This window comes from Labeo rohita, chromosome 6 (assembly GCF_022985175.1).
Source record: "Labeo rohita strain BAU-BD-2019 chromosome 6, IGBB_LRoh.1.0, whole genome shotgun sequence".
Lineage (NCBI taxonomy): Eukaryota > Metazoa > Chordata > Actinopteri > Cypriniformes > Cyprinidae > Labeo > Labeo rohita.
The window spans coordinates 21896324-21916943 of record NC_066874.1 but is presented as its reverse complement, the minus strand read 5'-3'; the positions used below and the strand labels follow the sequence as shown (position 1 = coordinate 21916943).

Sequence of the window (20620 nt, the reverse complement as noted above, 5' to 3'; positions counted from 1 at the left end):
TTATTTAGGTCTCCCTGGAGGCTAATACTCACCGCAGACATTAGCAAAATCGCAGTGTGACACCTGGTAGGGGAGTTCCCCTTCCCATTACCAGGCACAGAGCCACCGTCTCCTCTGGGGAGCCAGGCATAACTGCAATGTCGGCATACTGACAAGAATCATGAGCTGGTATGCAGAAAAGGGCGAATTTATGCAGCGGAACAAAAGATAACAGAACTTCAATCATTTCATCAGTACTACAAACAAACAGTTTTCATTTAATCAGTGAAGGAGACAGAGTGACCAAGATTTTTAACAATTTAATATATCAATATATAGATATTTATCAACAACTTGAATTTCATAGAAACGTGAGTGAGACCATTTTGGCATACAGTACAGATATTCCATGTAAGTACAGTTTTGCTAACGTTAAAACCCCCTCCCTATTCCCACCACCTCCGACCCACTGACACAGACAGCAGAAAAGCAAACAAAACATAACATTATTGGAAAATATACATGAACACATACAAGGCACCAATAAATTAAACTGTAACCCTCTCTTTTCAACACTGAGTGTAACCTATTAAATAGAATTACAATTTAATTTATCTATTAAATAAATGTACAAATACAAATTAAACACTATTTCTGCAATGCTTACGGTTAAAAAGCAAAAAATAAAATTAAGACCAAAAGGAAGAGGGAAAAAAAAAATATTGAAAACACTTTGGCAGATTATTAATTTTTAGTTACAATCAAGTAGTAAAGAAATCCAGTGCTCTTGAGTACAAATAAATCCATGTATGGTCTACACTCTTTTCGTCCAGGAGACTAATATACACATCTTCTTTTTTACAAGAAATGTTTAAAACCTTATCAAAAGTTTTGCTGTATGAAAACATATTTACAAATCATGATTCAGACTCATTGGACTGCAACGGTCACCCTTTCCCCCCATCCTATGTAATCATTTACACAGTGCAGAAGGCTTCTTGAAAAAGTTTGTGCAACAAACAGCGTACAAAATGTCTCCAAACGGCTATGGAATGACCGGGACGCATGTTTCCTCAAATGACAGGAATGACAGGCCCTCCTTCCTCCCCCTCTCCTGAAATTTAACACCTACAAACCATACAAAAAATGAACAGTTCTTCAAGTAATATACATCATGTCAACATGATCTCATAGGGGGAAAAAACCAAAATAGAGGTCATTTTCTTTTTTTCCACAGGTCACAAAGAGCACAGACGGGAATGTTACCATGAAAGTGGAGGACCCGACTCGTCCATTCAGAGTCGGCGGTTTCAGCTCTACAAGTCCACCAAACTAAGGAGCACTGTTCCAGGAGAGGTTCCAGCGTATCGTCCAGTGTATCGTCCATTTTTAAAGAATGGTAGCCCTTTCGAAAGCAATGTCCTACTTGTTGGGCTGATGGGGATGACAGGTAGACAGTGATGACGGGGAGTTACGGACATTACGAATGTTAGTCACAGTGGAGTGGGGTGAAGGAGCAGCGTGGCGAGTCCCTGCAGTGCTATAGGAAGGCAGGACTCGCCGGTACATATGCATAGAGTAAGAATGATGGACAACTGTCACAAAGTACTGTGTTATATACTGTACAGAGAGGCAGAAAATCCAAAGGGTCTAAAAGCCTGTTCTAGAACCTTCTGTGACCAGACTGTACATGTGTTTATCGAATATGTGTACCACACATACTAAATTCTAATACGCTAAGAGATGTGTTTGTAGAAACCTTGACAGCTAGAGAGCTCAATGTAACAAAGTTTCCCATAAAAACATTTTTTGAGCTAACTCTAGAGCAGCACCTGATAACAACGATGAGTTTGGGGTCAAGAAAAAAACGTGCATGATGCCTCTTTTGGGAAAAAAACAACTGATTAAACCAGACTAAGCTTATTTGCTGGCCTTAACTGGTCTTCCAGTCTGGGCTTGTTGGTTTTCGGTTGATTTAGCTGGTCAACAAGCTGGTCTCCCAGCCCAACAGACTGACTTAGTTGGTCTCCTAGTTTGGTGTCCATTTGGTTCAGTTGGTCAACAAGCTTGTCTTCCAGTCTAAAAGAGCCGAGAAGTGCCTAAAATGCATTTAAAACCAGTTAGATTTTTTTCTGGTCTTTGTTGGTCTCCCAGTCTAACCAACTGACAAGAGCCTAAAACCCATGTAAACCAGTTTAGGCTGTTTTTTCCTGGCTTACTTGGACTCCTAGAATGGTGTTCAGGTGATTCAGCTGGTCAACAAGCTTATCTCCCAGTCTAAACTAGCCAATTAGTGCCCAAAATACATTTAAAATCAGTTTAGGCTGTTTTTCTGGTCTTAGTTGGTCTCTTAGTCTGGTGTCAAGGTGGTTCAGCTGGTCAACAAGCTTATGTTCCAGTCTAAACCAGACGATAAGTGCTTAAATATCAATTTAAAACCAGCTTAGACTTTTTTTTTTTCATCTTAGTTTGTCTAGCTTGGCGTCTAGGTGGTTTAGTTGGTCGACAAGCTTGTTTTCCAGTCTAAACCAGCTGATAAGTGGCCAAAATGCATCTAAAACCAATTCAGGCAGTTTTTTTCCCCTGGTATTAGTTGGTCTCCTAGTCTGTTGTCTAGTTGGTCAGCAAGCTTGTTTTTCAGTCTTAAAATTGTGCCTAAAACCCATTTAAAACCAGTTTAAGCTGTTTTTTCTCCTCTTGGTTGGTCTCTTAGCTTGGTGTCCAGTTGGTTCAGCTGGTGGACAAGCTTGTCTTCTAGTCTAAACCTAGCCAGTAAGTGCCCAAAACCCGCCTAAAACCAGTTTAGGTTGTTTTTTTCCGGTCTTAGTTGGCCTCTTAGTCTGGTCTCCAGGTGGTTCATCTGGTCTACAAGCTTGTCTTCCAGTCTAAACCAGATGATAAGTGCCTAAAATACATCTAAAAACAGTTGAGGCTTTTTTTCTGGTCTTAGTTGGTCTTGTAGCTTGGTGTCCAGGTGGTTTAGCTGGTCAACAAGCTGGTCTCCCAGCCTACCCAACTGACACATGGCCAAAACCAATCTAAAACTAGTTTAGTCTTTTTTTTTTTTGGTCTCAGTTGATCTTTTAGTTTGGGGTCCAGTTGGTTCAGCCGGTCAACAAGCTTGTCTTCCAGTCAAAACCAGCGGATAAGTGCCCAAAATACATCTAAAACCAGTTTCGTCTGTTTTTTTCTAGTCTTAGTTGGTCTCCTAGCTTGGTGTCCAGGTAGTTCGGCTGGTCAACAAGCTTGTCTTCTAGTCTAAACCAAATGATAAGTCCCTAAAATCCATTTAAAACCAGTTTAAGCTGTTTTTTCTTGTCTTAGTTGGTCTCTTAGTTTGGTGTCCAGGTGGTTCAGTTGGTTGACAGTCTTCCAGTCTAAACTGGCTGATAAGTGCCAAAAATACCCTTAAACCAGCAAACCAGATTTAAGGCCAGCAAACTAGATTAGGCTGGTTTAAGCATTTTGCCCCCCGCAAGATGCATCTGAAGAAACCATTAATAATGATAAAACAATAATTTACATTACAGTTCTGAAAAAGCACATGAAGCAGTTTGTTTACCCTGTATTGCTAGTCTGAGATTTTCGAATCAAAAACTAAAGTTTCACATTTTCAGAACCTCATATATATTGAAAGTATTCAAAGCATCTAAAACGTTACTGCTTCCATTTTTAAAAAATCTACAAAATCGAATATCCTTTATACTTTCCATACTGTATACACAGTTTGATGTGAGAAACAGTTAAGAATGAAGATTCATCAAACAAACAATAATATCGATAACAAAAGGCCTGTTATATCCAAACCACGTCTTCAGTGAAGACATCTCAAGTCCATCTGATCAGAAAGCCAACTACAAATTGCCGCTTCTTTAATCCTCACAGACAAAAGCCTGAGCAACCAAACTCCCACACTGTCTCTTTTCCTAATGGAAAACAAACAGTGACTTAATGGAGGATCCTTTGAAATGCGAAGGGATGTTTTACAAGAGCCGCACACAAGATGCCTCATCACAGCAGAGAAGAGCCAAAGGTGGCAAGAACAAAGAACCACTCCAGATGCGAGACCACCCACATGCGGGCCAGAACCAAACATACGTGTCTCAGGGACTTTCAGCAGTCTTCAACAAAGGGCAACTCGCATAACTAGTTCTTCAAAACCAACACTGCACTCCAGTACACAGACACATACCGCCACATGCCAAGTTTTAATCCATGCTGGAAAATCTTAATCCAGCCTAAGGTTTTTTGCTGGTTTAGATGAATCTTAGAAGGCCTTGATGGTCTCTAAGATCTTTAAATCAGTGGTTCACAACCAGGACAGGCTGATAATCACTGTTATAAATCTACCGATCCCCTTTAAACCATCAATTCAGACCAGCCTAACTAAAACCAACAAAAAAACCTATGCCTAGTTTGAGCTTTTTATCAGCAGGCATAATCGGGCAGATCAAAACCTGTTCTTCCTTCTCTTTTTACATTTGTTCAATCAGTCAGTGTCCCTCTGACAGCGATACAGAAATAACCAAGCGCTCATTCATCACATGGAGAGAGTTGGAGAGCTGATATGTACAGGAAGCCTATATTCAGGCACTCCACATTTCCTGTGCCACGCGTTGAACAGATGACTGTTCAGAGGAGCAAAGCTTTGATCTACGACTCTAATCTATCACACCATTAAGCCACCCAATATGGCAGGCGGTGTCTTGTTGTCAGCATGCTAAATGCTAAAGAGTTTTACCCGAGGCATGACGAATGTAGGGGCGGAAAAGACACGTTTGTGTTTGTGCGAGAGCGTGTGTATCTGAGAGGGAGCGATCTAGACTGTAGATATGAACAAACAGCATTTTAGCCATTATCAAACCCTGCCTACCGTATCTATTAGCGTTTTTGTGATAACATACCACACAGATTGTAGCGATAACTGGTAATATTTTAGAGCAATTTATGTCCTGAGCAAACGTTTTGGGGGTTGTAAATGTGCCGGGCAGGAAGAATTTAGCTGGTCCTAGGAACTTGAGAAAAATGGAAGCCCCAGTGTTGGATGGAAATATTGCCTCTCAAAGTTGGGAGGTGAAACCCTTCATTTCCAAGGGTCAAATCTGACTCGAGTGACTATGGAAGACAAAGTATACTAGTCTTGGCATTGGAAGTATGTAAGCAGGAGGACAGAAAATGACAGATTCTGACATATTTACAAGGTAAATCTTATTTTTTGTGGTATCCCTGTTGAAAAACAACAGCATATGCTGGTTAGGTATGTTTTCAAGGACGACAGCTGGTTTGAGCTGATTTAAGATGGTCCTTAGTTGGTCATGTGCTGATGCTAAGCTGGTTTTAAGCAACTAGCTCCTGCTCAGGACCAGCTTATGACCAACTAAGGACCAGCATAAACCAGCTCAAACCAGCTGCCATGCTTCAAAACAACCAGCATATTGTTTGTTTCGACAGGGATGTTATTTGTTTGTGAGATTATATGAATGCATAACATCCACATGGTGGAATTTGTTTAGTACAGTTAAGGTCCAAAGTGTACATCCCCCTTTTAGAATCTGCAAAATGTTTATTATTTTACCAAAATAATAGGAATCATACAAAATGCATGTTATTGTTTATTTAGTACTTACCTCATTAACTGTATGATTTTGAGATGCATCTTTTCACAGTGGGGACAACTGAAGGACTCATATGCAACTATTACAAAAGGTTCAAACACTCACTGATGCTCCAGAAGGAAAAAACATTTCAAAAAACATTCAAAAGCCTTTTTGAATTTGAAGATCAGGGTAAATCTAACTTATTTTGTCTTCTGGGAGTCTTCTGTAGCCTCTGAAGGGCAGTACTAAATGAAAAAATATGATATTTGGGCAAAATAAGAAAAATGTACACATCTTCATTCTGTTCAAAAGTTTTCACCCTCCATCACTTAATGCATGGGTTTTCCTTCTGGAGCATCAGTGAGCATTTGAACCTTCTGTAATAGTTGTATAGTCATTGTTGGAGAGAGTTCAAACATACAAAAATGCTGGAAAACCAAAGAATTTTGATGATGGATTTTTCTGAAGAACAGTGGACAGTTTAACTGCTCAGGGCAAACAAGGGACTCATGAACAACTATCACTAAACAACAACAACAAAAAAACACTCTAAATGTAAACTTTTTATAAAATCAAATTCTCTTGTGGACTATATGTAAACAACTTTTATCTGAAACATATTATTTAGGTCAGTACTAAACAAACAATAACACGCATTTTGTATGATGCTCTTATTTTGGTAAAATAATTAACATTTTGCAGATTCTGAAAGGGACGTGTAAACTTTTGACCTCAGCTGTATGTCTCCAAATACGAATTTCTCACATCCCATCTCCATCCTATTTCATATTTTCCTTCTTATCAGGATGGACTGCCCACAATTCTCTCCCAACAAATTTTGCCAGGCAAAACAGCCATAGATCAGCTCAAACCAGCTTAACCAGTAAAGAAAAACTATTTCGATTTAAAAAACTACAGCACGAGTGCAGCAGGAGAGCCACTGAGTGTTAGCAACTACTGACGTGATGAGCTATGAAGTTAGTCATCATTAAACAACACTACCTACTACTACTGACACAGAGCAGGAATGATGCTAGTAGTTAATTTAAGAACTAGTGATTATTGCCCAACTGAAGTTTTATGGGCTGGGAAAGACACTACGAGTAGACAAACCCAGTTTGTAGCTCTCGGCTGTGGAGAGCAAGTGCTCTTGTGTCCTTTTGGCTCTGTGCGCCTTGCTGCGTTGTCTCATGCAACCTCCTCGATGGTAAGGACTAAAGGACGCATGGATTCAGGGATGGAGAAGGAGAGAGCGAGTGCAAGAATCGCCCTCAGGGGAACCCGTCATCGTCTGGACTGAGCGCCACGCGCTGCGAAGAGCAGATAAAAACAGAGTTACATGTGTTGAGAGAAAGAGCGTGAAAAATAAACACATAGGAAAGAACGACAAGGCCTGTGGAGAAGGAGACGGATACAGACACATCCGATATGCAGATCCCTCCTTCACACACACACACTGTGAAGAGCGCGACGTGTGGGGCGCTTGACAGAATCCCGTTATGCCACCGGGGCAGCCCGCCCCGTTTCTGCTGCGCGACTGATGTCTTTATCTCTGCTTGTGCTTGACATACCGACTGAAGCACAGGAAGTTCAAATCACACTGTTATAATCCCTTCATCTGACTAACGTCTCTCAACAGCGCCATTTTAACTATTTCAGTCCAGGTCGACGGTTATGCTAATATGTGAATAAATCACCACCTAAATAAATCACCAGCAAAACACCTAAATAAATAAATAAATTATAATATATTAAAAGATTGTCCAGTCATTTAAGGTGCACGTTGCTCATCCCTAAAGCAGTTATACTGAATTCATAAAAAAACAACTATGGGATAATGGGAGAGCACAATTTCAAAGCTTTCAAACGTGGAAAGCATTTAAAGCTTTACACACACAACACGAGAAACCAAAGACTGGCTGTATCCAAAATCACATACTTACTGCGTACGTATGAATTCATAGTAGTCAAAACAATAGGTGAAAAATTCCTGGATGACCTACTAGTTCTGCATCAGATGGATGCTTTATTATTCCATGAGGCCAAGGGAGAGGTCACACAACAATGACAACATGGCAAATGTAGGGCGTTCATATTAAATTCTTACTTATTTTAACAGTTGTCAAGTATGTGATTTTGGACGCAGCCTATGGGAAACACACACAGATAACTAATGAATTTTCACATGGTAAACCGTACACTAATTAAACATACATTTGGATGAAAATGAGCTGTGAATTATGAGTATAAATACGTGTGAGGAAAGAGGCAGCATAATGCCCTCTCTACGGGAACGCTGTCTTAGCCCCGCCCATACTTTTATCCCTATCCGATTGCTTTCCTCTCCTTTTTCACTTTGCGCTGGACAGCATAGGTGCCCCTGAGTACCAATGAGCTGCCGGGTCTGGGATACCACCCCCCAGTGGCAGTGCTAGGTATGGCTGTCTGGCACTGCCACTCACTGCAGGGTAGACGTGGCCGATCTGCTCGCTGCGGCCGATGTGGATTTCGTCGTCGTCGTCCTCTGTGGTCTTGCGGTAAACGGGGTTGTCGAAGTTCATGCTCTTGGTGTTCCGTCTTCTCCAGTTGCGCCACACCAGGTAGCCTCCGGTACACATCAGGCCGATGACCACTGTGGCAAGGATAGGAACTGCATGCGTTTAACACACAGTCAACACATACGGCGAGGGCGTTAACACAGCCAGGGGACACAGAGCGGCGCATAATGACACACACACACACAGATATATACACAAGCTCACACACTCAAACCGTTAAAGATTAGTTCACTCCAGAATTAATGTTTTCTGATAATTACTCATGCCTATGTCATCTACGACGTTCATGTCATTCTTTATTTAGTCAAAAAGACATTTTAAATCAGGTTTTTGAGGAAAACATTCCAGGATTTTTCTCCATATAGTGGACTTCAATAGGGATCAGCGGGTTGAAGGCCCAAACTGCAGTTTCAATGCAGCTTCAAAGTTCTCTACACAATCCCAGCTGAGGAATAAGGGTCTTATCTAGTAAAATGATCAGTCATTTTCTAAAAAAAAAAAAAAAAAAAAAAAAAAAAAAAAGGAATTTATATACGTTTTAACCACAAATGCTCATCTTGCACTAGCTCCGTGTCCACAACTTTGCGCATTATGTAGTCATGTTGGAAAGGTCATGCGTGATTCCACCAGGACTTCCACCATTACTCAGTGTTTACAAAGCGAATGTGCAAAGAAAGTCAAACAAAAAAAAAGTCGGGGAATGTCAGACGATTTCGAAGTTGGAGAAGAAAATGAGATTTTTACCCAACCCGACCTTTTTGAACCAAAGTACAAAGACAAAGTACTAACCACGCATGATCTTTCCAACGTGATTACGTAATGCATGAAGTTAGACGTACATTTCAGAGCTATACATTTTAACTTTTAGAAAGTGACCGATCGTTTCACTAGATAAGACTCTTATTTCTCAGATGGAATTATGTAGAGCCCTTTGAAGCTGCACTGAAACTGCAGTTTGGACCTTCAACCTGTTGGCCACCACCGAAGTCCACTGTATGGAGAATGTTTTCCTCAAAAATCTTAATTTCTTTTCGACTGAAGAAAGAAAGACGTGAACATCTTGGATGACAAGGGTGTGAGTAAATTATCAGGAAATTTTAATTCAGGAACTAACTAATCCTTTGAGGTGCATCATGGCAGACCTGGGCTTAATAGTTTTATTAAAATGTGTATAATTATTGAAATTATGTATCAAAGCAAATTTCATTATATCCTCTGCAGTTTTTGCAACCCTGTTACCAAAATCAAGGACAAATTTAAATAGAATTTAAAGCCCTTATTTAAGCGATTTTATAGCAATATTAAACATCAGTGAAATTCAAAATTGATATTTATATATATATATATATATATATAAAATTTATAAAAGTAACTAAAAAATAGCCTATGCGAGCATGGGTAACAGGGTTGTAAATTTAGTATAGTTTAAATTGAATTAAATTGAATTAAATTTTTTAATTAAATTAAACTAAGTTTAAGGAAAATTCTGGTTTGTAGTTACTGACTGAAAGTAAATTAAATTTAGAAAAATGTAATAAAAAGTATTTGTATGATCAGTTTAATTTGATATTTCAGATATGTTGTTTTTTATGGTAACTTGCTGAATTAAATGTAATGTGAGGTTTTGTGACAATAGTATGCATACTATTTCATATAAAATAAAAAAATCATACACAATATACAGTGTACATGCACAATGTACAGCACTCTATAAATCCATTCTAAACAGCTTTTTAGTTTGGGGTTAGCAAGGTTTAAATGAATACTTTTATTTACTCTAAATGCACTGAACTGATAAAAGGTTATGGTAAAGACATGTAATGTATCAAAGTATACTGAAAAAAAAGTATCATGGTTTTCACAAAAATATATATTAAGCAGCAAATTGATTTCATGTTTCTTGAGCAATAAATTAGCATATTAAAATAATTTCTGAAGGATCAGGAACACTGGAGTACTGGCTGCTTAGCTTTGTCAACACAGGAATAAAATTGTGTATATATATATATATATATATATATATATATATATATATATATATATATATATACACACACACATATCAGATTCTTAAAAAAAAAAAATTCTAAAAATTCTAAAATGTTACCAACCCCAAACTTTTGAACAGTAGTGTATTATTTGAGCAGAGTCTGATTATATCACTACCAAAACGACTTAAAGGGATAGTTGACCCAAAAAAGAAAATTCTTAATAATTAATCACCCTTGTGTAGTTCCAAACCCATAAGACCTTTGTTCTTCTTTGGAACACAAATTAAGATATTTTTAATGTCACTGATGTCACATGAACTATTTTAATGATGTCCTTACTACCTTTCTGGGTCTTTAACATGTCAGTTGTGTTGCGGTCTACGCAGGGTCACACAGCTCTCGTACTGCATTTGCATCTTAATTTGTGTTCTGAAGATGAACAAAGGTCTAATGGGTTTGGAATGACATGAGGGTGAGTAATTAATGACAGAAATGTAATTTTTTGGGTGAGCTATCCCTTTAAACATCAGGTTTAAAATCCCCAAAATAGCTGTACGTGCATTTTAAAACTAGGGCTGCCAAAAACACCTTTCCCACTCACTCACACACACGCTCACAGAGTGGCTTAGTGGAATATGTGAAGGGGGTGCTCACGTGCTGCTTAGTGAGACACCAGGAGTCTAAGGGGACCAAAAGAAATCGAATTGGACTATGTGTATGCTCACACACGCCTACATGTGAACGGTTGGGGGGAGCACATTGCTATTCAGCTTGAATTGATAACCACATATGGCTTTCCTGCAGTGGTTGGCTAACCCATTCCTTAATTTAAAAGATCAGCTGTGGCTGCTCTGGTCCCCTGGAAGTTCTCCCTAATTGCTCTTTTGTCTGGGGGGCTGCTGAGACCTCCTCATGATGTGTTTTCCTCTATCACTCAGGTTCTTGCTATAAACACTTGGAATGCATTTGATTTTTTCACCAAACTACAATAAGAGAAAGCATTTAGAGACGTTACAATTTTAAGATAAGAGGGGTGACCGTAAAGGGACTGCAATTACAAAGAGCTATTAAAACGGTTTTTAGAGGAAAGGTATTTCACTTAGTGTCTTTCAGCACAGACAAGGTCAATTCAATCCCACTAAGCCACTCACCAGACACAGCTCAGACAATCAATGAAGCCCATCAGGTCCTTTTGACAGAGACTTTCTGTAGAAACTATGATGATACATTTACATATACTGTACTTTATATATACATGTATTGTTATTTAGTTCGATCAAACAGTCAAAAGGATGATGTATAGAAACTAACTGAGAGGAATGATCACAAAATCAAAATGCATGAGTGACACTTCTTTTTGTAGGATCAAAACTAACCATTTATAAAGCACTAATTTCATTATGAGCACAATACATTTAAAAACACGTAGGCTGCTGTCATAAAGTTTTGAAATAGTTTAATTTAGAAAGAATATTCTGGATTAAATACAATTCAAGATTAATCGACAGCATCTGTGGATAATCAAATGTGTACAGACAATAATGCTCTTACAAAAAATGTAACATTTAAAATATGGAAATGTCACACTATCATTGAAGTATAAATATATTCAGACTAGTCCGAAGCATTTTTTAATCTTGTCTGTGAAAAATTATTATAATAATAAATATATTCACTACCAGTCAAAAGTTTTTGAACAGTAAGATTTTTTATGTTTTTTAAAGAAGATTTTTGCTCACCAAGCCTGCATTTATTTGATCCAAAATATAGCAAAAGCAGTAATGTAAAATATTTTTACTATTTAAAATAGCTGCTTTCTATTTTAATGTATTTTAAAATGTTATTTATTCCTGTGATCAAAGCTAAATTTTCAGCATCATTACTCCAAATTTATTTATTTATTTTTTGGGGAAAGAAATAATTAAAATTAATGCTTTTATTTAGCAAGGACACTTTAAATTGTTCAAAAGTGATGATTAAGACATTTATAATGTTACAAAAGATTTCTATTTCAGATAAATGCAGATAAATGTTTTTCTGAACTTCCTATTCATCAAAGTAACATGAAAACAATTCTACTCAGCTGTTTTCAACACGATAATAATAATAATTAATGTTTTTTGAGCAAAAAATCTGAATATAAAAATGATTTCTAAAGGATCATGTGTCTGGAGTAATAATGCTAAAAATTCAGTTTTGAAATCACAGGAATAAATGACACTGTAAAATAGTTAAATAGAAAACTGATTTTAAATAGCAAAAAATATTTCAAAATTTTACTGTTTTGCTGTACTTAGGATCAAATAAATGCAGGCTTGGTAAGCAGAAGAGACTTTAAAAAAAAACAAAAAAAACATAAATCTTCCTGTTCAAAAACTTTTGACTGGTAGTGTAAATATAACAAAAATGTATAAATATAATTTTATAAAATGGTTTAAATATAAACTTAACACTTTTAACTTGTAACCAGAAATTTATGGAAAATACAAATTTGACTTAATCGTTTAAATAATATAAATGATATACCAACATTATGTTCTAAAAAAAAGTTCCAGTTCAGAATTAACTTTTTTTTAATAAAACAGGCTTCGTTACTAATAAAATGTTCTAAAAGAAATGTTCCTGATTAATTTATTTATTTAAATATTTGAAATTAAATGAAAAAGAAAAGATAAAAAGCTATCAAATCATTTTTAATCCAGTGGCAGCGTTTACAAAAACTGCTACATCAATATCAATTCCACGGCACAATGTTGTTTCTAGGCAACAAGCAAATTCATGTTTAAAATCATATTCATTCAAAATCACATTTTTCGGTTAATATAAAAAAAAAAAAACAATAAAAATGCTTATCAGACAAGTTTCAAGAGCAAAAATGTGTGTCCTTAACATTGCGTACCATGCTGGCATAAGAATTGACAGATTACACTGACCACCGGATGTAACGCGACCTTGAAAAACCTTTTACGGGTTTGTTCCAAGTCATCTCTAAGAATAAAGATTCATTATTGCCAATTTTATTTTATGCACCATGTGTTTGCAAAGTGAAGAAAATGGATTTGTTGCAGAGGCTTCACATTTCTGCTTTTCAACCCTTTGATTTGACAGCCACACAGAGTACTGTACGTTTTTCTTTTTTAACAAACTCAAAATTGAGTTGAACTTATTTCCGGAATAATTAACATGTTGTCGATAGCACTTAAGTTATATTTAACCTGGAATATTAAGCTAAACGAAGCAGCAGCGAGTTTATAAATGGCTAGTTAAGACCACCAATAAGTGTCTCCGAAGCAGGTAGTGCACATAAAGCTCAAGGGTAAAAGCTGTTCATCTACTGGGTGAACAAGGCTGAATTTGAAATGCAGGATAAAATGCTTAGTTAACTTTAATACTCACCTATTGGAATGACTATACCCAGAACCGCAACGGTTATATTGCTACCAAGGAGGAAGTGGTCATTTCCACTGCCAGCTGAAATAGAAAGAGGAGCGAATCAGAAAGACGAAAAGAGGAAGACAGCAGTTTGCAGTTTAGTAAACAGCGTTGTATTGTTCACAGTTATTGAGTGAGTAAATGATGACAGACTTTTTCTATTCCTTTAAAACAGCATCAAAATAAAACAGCGTGTAACGGGTATGTTTTCACTGCCGTTTTCATTTAAATGAATCTCCTCCAGTTTGTATACTAAAGTGTCCATTTACATTGCCATCTCGCCCAAGGCCATATATTGCTATTCATACAGCACTTTGCTTTGTGCTGTTGCTTCCCCTTTTAAGGTTTCTGCTGAGCAGTTGTTTCCACCAAATAAATCCCACCTCAATCTCACAATTAGCACGTGGCCCTCCATTAGCTACAGCATAATTAGTGTCTGATAATGGAGTCTGAGCCAGGAGATTAAGAGGACTAGATGGTACAGCACTGGCATACAGATACAGACAAGACAGCCTGAGGGCTTGGAAAATCAGTGGGAAACAAAAGAAAATGCAGTGTATACAGTAACGACTGCACATAAAGGAAAAAGTAATCAAGAAAACACGTTGTCGGTAAGGGGATCCTCTTAAAGCCACAGTGAACGTGTTACTTGTGTGATGACTTGAGGGTTTCCATGGCAACACTTCATTTGCATCATCTGCTTCTGTTTGTACACAGAGTATAGTTCCTGTTTAAATGGGTTTCTATTAAGAGCATTGAATTTCTCTTCATGCTAAATGATTACATCCATAAAATCATTATTCACAGAGCCATATCTCTGTGAAAAGACGAGGACGTGTATCCAAACTCATTAATGTGGAATGCTTTTAGTACAAACAATTGGGCTGTAACAGGTGATGCTGTTATACTCCATTATGAGCACTGAATAGTGCTAACACACGCTTCATAAATTCACAACCCATGGTTTTATGATCATTTTGCACAATATGTGATATATTTCACAAATCTACTACAGGTATTCACAGCTGGTGTGCTTGGCACTTAAATTGCTGTTTGTAGCTACACACACCACTATTCAAAAGTTTGGGGTTGGTATGATTTTTTAATGTTTTAAGTGTTATGAAAGAGTCTTATACTGACCAAGGACATTTTTTAACAATCTAAAACAGCTCTTTCTGTTTGTTTTCTGTTTCTGTCTTTTTTCCTTCAGTTGAACAGAAATCAAGGTTTTTGAGGAAAATGTTCCAGGATTTGTCTCCATATAGTGGACTTCAATGGGAGCCAATGGGTTCAAGGTCCAAACTGCAGTTTCAATGCAGCTTCAAACGGCTCTACACGATCTCAGCCGAGGAATAAGGGTCTCATCTAGTGAAACGGTTGGTCATGTTCTAATAAAATAAAAATAAAAATGTATATACTTTTTAATCACAAATGCTCATCTTGCACTAGCTCCGTGTCCGTGATTTCCTGCATTACGTAATCATGCTGGAAAAGTCACATGTGATGTAGGTGGAAGTACCGACGCAGTGTTTACAAAGCAAATGTGCAAAGAACCTTTTCAAAAAAGACGATTTTGAAGTTGGAGCAGAAAATGAGATGAGTTTTTCACCCTACTCTACCTTTTTGAACCAAAGTTCACAGACAAAGAACTAACCACACGTGACCTTTCAAACGTGATTACGCAGTGTGTGAAGTTGTGGATGTGCATTGTCGAGCTAGTGCAAGATGAGCATTTGTGTTTTTTTTAAAAAAAAAAAAAAAAGTAGGGCACTGGTTTCACGATTTCATTCGATTCCGAATATCATGTCAACAATTCTATTCAATTCGATATCACGATTATATCAAATTTATTTTGTGCATTTTTACTAAATAATATAAGCTGGCTACTTTTCAAAATAATTACAAATTAATAATAAATCAAACCTATTGTTAAGAATTAAACCAGGTAAATATAGCTTCAAAACATACAAGCAAATATAAAGTAATAAAGCGGGAAAAAGACAATTACAAGTGATAAACAAAAATTACTTTCAGTATCTGGGAGTGCTTTAACGGAGTTGTTTACTTCTAGAACAAAAATTTACAGATAATGAACTCACCCCCTTGTCATCCAAGATATTCATGTCTTTCTTCCTTCAGTCATAAATTATGTTTTTAAGGAAAACATTTCAGGATTTCTCTCCATATAGTGGACTTCTATGGTGCCTGCATGTACTCTGTGTACTCCGGTTCAATACAGTTAGGGTATTTCGAAAAACTCCCATCTCATTTTCTCCTCCAACTTCAAAATCGTCCTGCATCACTGTTTTACCTTTTTTTGTAAAGGGCGTTTGACCTTCTTTGCACGTTCACTTTATAAACACTGGGTTGGTACTTCTGCAGTGATGTACGAAGATTTTGAAGTTGGAGGAGAAAATTAGATGAGTTTTTCTACATACCCTAACTGTATTGAACCGGAATACACAGCACAAGCAGAGCTTGTAAGAAAATAACTGATTGTTTCACTAGGTAAGACCTTTCTTCCTCGGCTGGGATTGTTTAGTTTGCATGTCAGTACATGAGTTTCGTGCATCTAATAGGTACTAAAACAAACGTTTGCATATAATACGCAGTTCTGGCGTGCATATGATAAGCAATGTCTCGTTGTATATATATGATATACAATTTTGGCGTACATTAATAGGCACCTACCCCATACCCCAAATCCTAACCATTGTGTATCACATGCACGCCGAAGTCAGTTTCTGCGTACACTGTCAAGCAATGCGCACGTGTCTCACATTTAAATGTACTTTTTTTTTTTTTTTAATAGAAAATAACCAATCATTTCACTAGATAAGACCCTTATTCCTCAGCTGTGATTGTGTAGAGCCCTTTGAAGCTGCACTGAAACTGCAATTTGAACCTTCAATCCATTGATCCCCATTGAAGTCCATTTTATGGAGAAAAATCCTGAAATGTTTTCCTCAAAAACCTAAATTTCTTTTTGACTAAATAATAAAAGACATGAACATCTTAGATGGGGTGAGTAAATTCTCTGTGAGTTTTAATTAAGGAGTGAAATAATCTTTTAACAATGTGAAATCCTTATTGTCACTTTCTAATGCATTCTTTCTGGAAAAAAGCATTCATTTAAAATAAATGAATTAAATCTTACTAAAACAAAAATGTTGAAGAGCTGTGTGTAAAAAAATGGAGTCATATTTATAGAATTCTCTCGGAATCTACAGGCAAGTCTTTGTCTTTATTAGCAAGCAGCCATAAAAGGCAGAAAGGGTCCTGGCGTAATTCATCACTATCCTCAGTGCAGCAATTTACAGGTTTTATCTAATGGAGAGTTTCACCATGTCTACCGTGTAATATGCTGGTAGTCATAAAATATTCAAGAGCCCAAATTTATGTTTGGCATCAGGAAAGAGCACTTCTGCGCTTTTATGCGCTAAAAAAAGGCTACTAAACTGTTGGTTGTTTTTCCATATTTTTACTCTTGACAGAAAATCTTTTGAAGACTTTTGGTGAGTTATCTTGGATGTGGATCCTATTACTGAAGTCGCTAATGCCTTTTTTCCTGCTGTGTGCAGGTGGCCGTGTACCTGAGCGTCCCCAATCAAAGCCCAGAGGCTGAGAGTGAAACACTGAGTGTGGAGAGGAACAAGGCTGAGGGCAATGTTCATCAGTCAGGGCTGGCTGCTTCTCTCTCTTCACTGGCTGCTCTAATTCAGCACAGGCACACACTGGGACCCTGGGCGACCACTGCTGCCTCATCTATCACTCTCAAGTGGCCCAGCAATGCTCAGCAAGCAAATTCCACCACACATTAGCTTTCACAGACTCTGAGGACTACTGTACGAGTACTGTATGAGAGCACTTATATAAGATCCATGCCTTCAGCTGAATATCAGCGGTGATGGAATTGGGTAAAGCCTGGACTACATTACAAGATTTTTGTGCCGATTTACAGTCTGGAGATGTCAACGCTAGTTGCTGAATGACAGACATAATCTGCAGATTAAAGCTGACAGATTCCACAGAAAATCGTGTAGTGTATTATGGTCACAGATTTTTTAGCTTCAGACTTTGATTTCATCTAGTTGGAGGACAACATGTTTGAAATTTTCAGCTGATTTTAGAATGTTTTCATTTGTCACGCATCTCCTAGCAACAAGGCACGCATTTCTGTGTGTTTGTTGTGATCAGAATGACTTTATATATATATATATATATATATATATATATATATATATATTCATACATACATACATACACACACACACACACACACACACGTTTGTTTTTGTAAATTGTGGGGACTTTCCACTTCCATACACTTCCATACACTTCAAACGATATTGTCTATCCCCTAACCCAACCCTAACCCTAAACCTAGCCCTCACAGGAAACATGTTTGTATCGTTACACTTTCAGATAAACATCATTTACTATTTTTAATCATTTTTTAACACTGTGGGGACTGCAGGCTGGTTTATCAAGTGAGGATCAAGAGACGAAGGTTGTTTTTTTGACCCGTTGGACGTGCTTATTTGCAAATGTTTTATGCTAAGTTCCAGTTTTGCGCAAATTTGAACGGAAACCCAGCTACTGAATCATAACACAAAAACTGAGATAGAAACTCACCACGATGAGAGAGATTGCCATTGGCCCCTTGTATGCTGTTACTGTGGATGGTTGTAGATGTCTGTCTGTGATCTGTTGTCGTTTGGGTGGAGGTTGGCTGTTTCGAAGGCGCTGTAGTGCTGGATTGAGTGGTCGCTGCGGTTGAAGAGGCTGTGGATTGTGCAGTGGTGGAACGATGTAAGCTGGAATGAGTGGTTGTGGTGGGGCTGATGGTGGTTGTACTTAATACTGTAGCTATAGGTGTAGTTGTAGAGATTGTACTGGCTGTTGTAGATGTTTTGGTGTTTGTAGATGGAGTGGTAGTTGTAGGAGTCAAAGTAGTAAAAGGTTCTGGTGTTGTAGTAGTGGTTGTACTTGCAGCAGTTGTTGTTTTGGGTTTGACTACAACAAACAAAACAAAAATATGAGACAGTTGATCAAGTTTTGGGCTTTTTAGAACTATATCTGATGTTGAAACTTCTGAAATCACAACATACAATCATGAATAAGGTGTTGTTAGTTTCTTCAAAATGTGTAGCATAGGTAAACCTGACCTAGGGCTTTGTATTTTGTTACCTGTCACACAGCGGCGCATGTCCGGGCCCAGTTCCATGTTGTCGGGACAGGCACACGTGTACTTGGGCGAGTGGTCTGTGATCTGAGGAGCTCTGAGGCACAGGTATTCACAGCCACCATTGGGCAAACTCCCCATGTTGCATGTGTCTGGAGCTATAGTGAAAAACACAGTGTAATTCGGATAAATTAACCTCTGGATTGGTTGCATAGTAGTATATATGAGATCATACATTATAGCAGCTGAACTATTAAGATGCACACACATTGACTGTGACCAAACACTGGGGGCCATTCATTTGCAGTGAAAGCTCTACCACATGGGGATTGAAAATAGAAAGTCCAGCTTTTTATTCATCCTAATTCACCTCTAAACTGTTTTCTATGCTGTTGTCCATTAGTAAAAAGCACATAAGATATATTAACTAGTTAATAAAACACATTCATATAAATTAACCAAAGCAAATTTATTTTATATTACATATTGCAACAGTCATTTATCACTTAATTTATGTGGTTTTGAGTATGACAAATTATATACATTTAAATATACACTACTGTTTAATATGCAATTGTTATATTGTTATATTTGCACTTAAGCATAATAGGTTTAAAAATTATATGTGTTATAACCAGAAACTGACTGAGCTTGAGCAACAACAATCATTCTTTTGATGTTATTGTCAGTTGTACAATACAGCAACGTACAGCAATGGAAATTTGTATAAAAGTTTGTGTAGCTCTACAAACACTACTCAGGTGTTTTTATTTTTTTTTTTTATGAATAATATCTTATGTGCAGCTCTTTCTTACACATTCTCATAAAATCTTGTTTTTCAGCAATGCATGACTGATTAATATTTCACTCAGAGGCACTTGAGATACAAAAAGCGGTTGGATTCCATTCTCATCATTTCTCGTTCAGCATAAGTGTGTTTTCCTGCTTTCGTTTGCATTTTCAGAGCAACACGTTTAATTCTTTGATTTAGATTTAAATAGCACTTCTCATTTATTAATGTGAGGAGGCTGTAAATTGCTTGCTCTGCTGGCACGCCGCACGTGGTCTGTTTGTGATAAAAGGATGAAAACAAAGAATCAAAATCTGCACACATGCACGCACACTGCCTCTTTCATTTTCTTTGTCTCTAGAATGAAAATTCACCACAAATATGCTTTTCAATAATAGGGCCGCTATTACTGGGGGAAAAACAGAGAGTCAGCAGAGATTTGCCTCTCATTATTATAACAATGCTAAAAAGGTGACAGTGTGAAAATAATACAGTTCAAGCATTGTTTCTATTAGCCCCAGAAAGGCAGAACTATTACATGGACATTTTTTCTTTGCTGCTGTACCTTTAAGAAATGGCCTCTTCACATGTAAAATGGAAAAAAAAAGTTTTCTGCTTCGTTTCACTAACTTGTCTATTTGGTCCAGCGTTTCCCAACCCCAGTCTTCGCGCATATTTCATATTTATCTCTTATCACGTATGACGTTTGTTCTATTCGACCATAGGTGCCCTGCGAAGTGGACATCCCTGGATATTCCAACATGATTTCAGTGCGAAACAAGTGTATATTCTTTAGTTCACTGAACTGAATCAGTTGAATGAATCAAATAACTCAAATGTATTGGAACAACACTACCTGAAACAGATAACATCACAATAAACCACTAGCTGCTACGGAGAAAAAGAAAAACAACAATAGAAAAGAAAAAGCTCTTTATTGAAAAAAAACGACCCTATTTTTAAATTCACACTACTGAAAAATTTAGTTAAAGGAGAACTCCACTTCCAGATCAATTTACAAATAATTTACTCAACCCCTTGTCATCCAAAATGTTCATGTCTTTCTGTCCTCGGTCGTAAAGAAATTA

At 37.3% G+C, this 20620-nt stretch overlaps 1 protein-coding gene across 6 annotated transcripts in view; it reads right to left on the bottom strand.

The window, feature by feature from the left end:
• Positions 1 to 237: 237 nt before the first annotated feature.
• The window catches only part of lrp8 (low density lipoprotein receptor-related protein 8, apolipoprotein e receptor), a 201431-nt gene continuing 181048 nt past the window's right edge, over positions 238 to 20620 (bottom strand). For 2 of the 6 annotated variants that reach the window (XM_051111513.1, XM_051111515.1), the window contains 5 exons: positions 18748 to 18900; positions 18193 to 18573; positions 13522 to 13596; positions 8039 to 8226; positions 238 to 6886 (listed from right to left, as the gene is read on the bottom strand). In XM_051111513.1, coding sequence (XP_050967470.1) covers positions 6848 to 6886; positions 8039 to 8226; positions 13522 to 13596; positions 18193 to 18573; positions 18748 to 18900 — 836 coding nt within the window. In that variant the 3' untranslated portion in view covers positions 238 to 6847. Of the gene's footprint in view, positions 8227 to 13521; positions 13597 to 18192; positions 18574 to 18747; positions 18901 to 20620 lie in introns of all 6 variants that reach the window. The other 4 variants (XM_051111510.1, XM_051111512.1, XM_051111514.1 and 1 more) reach the window with 3 other exon arrangements.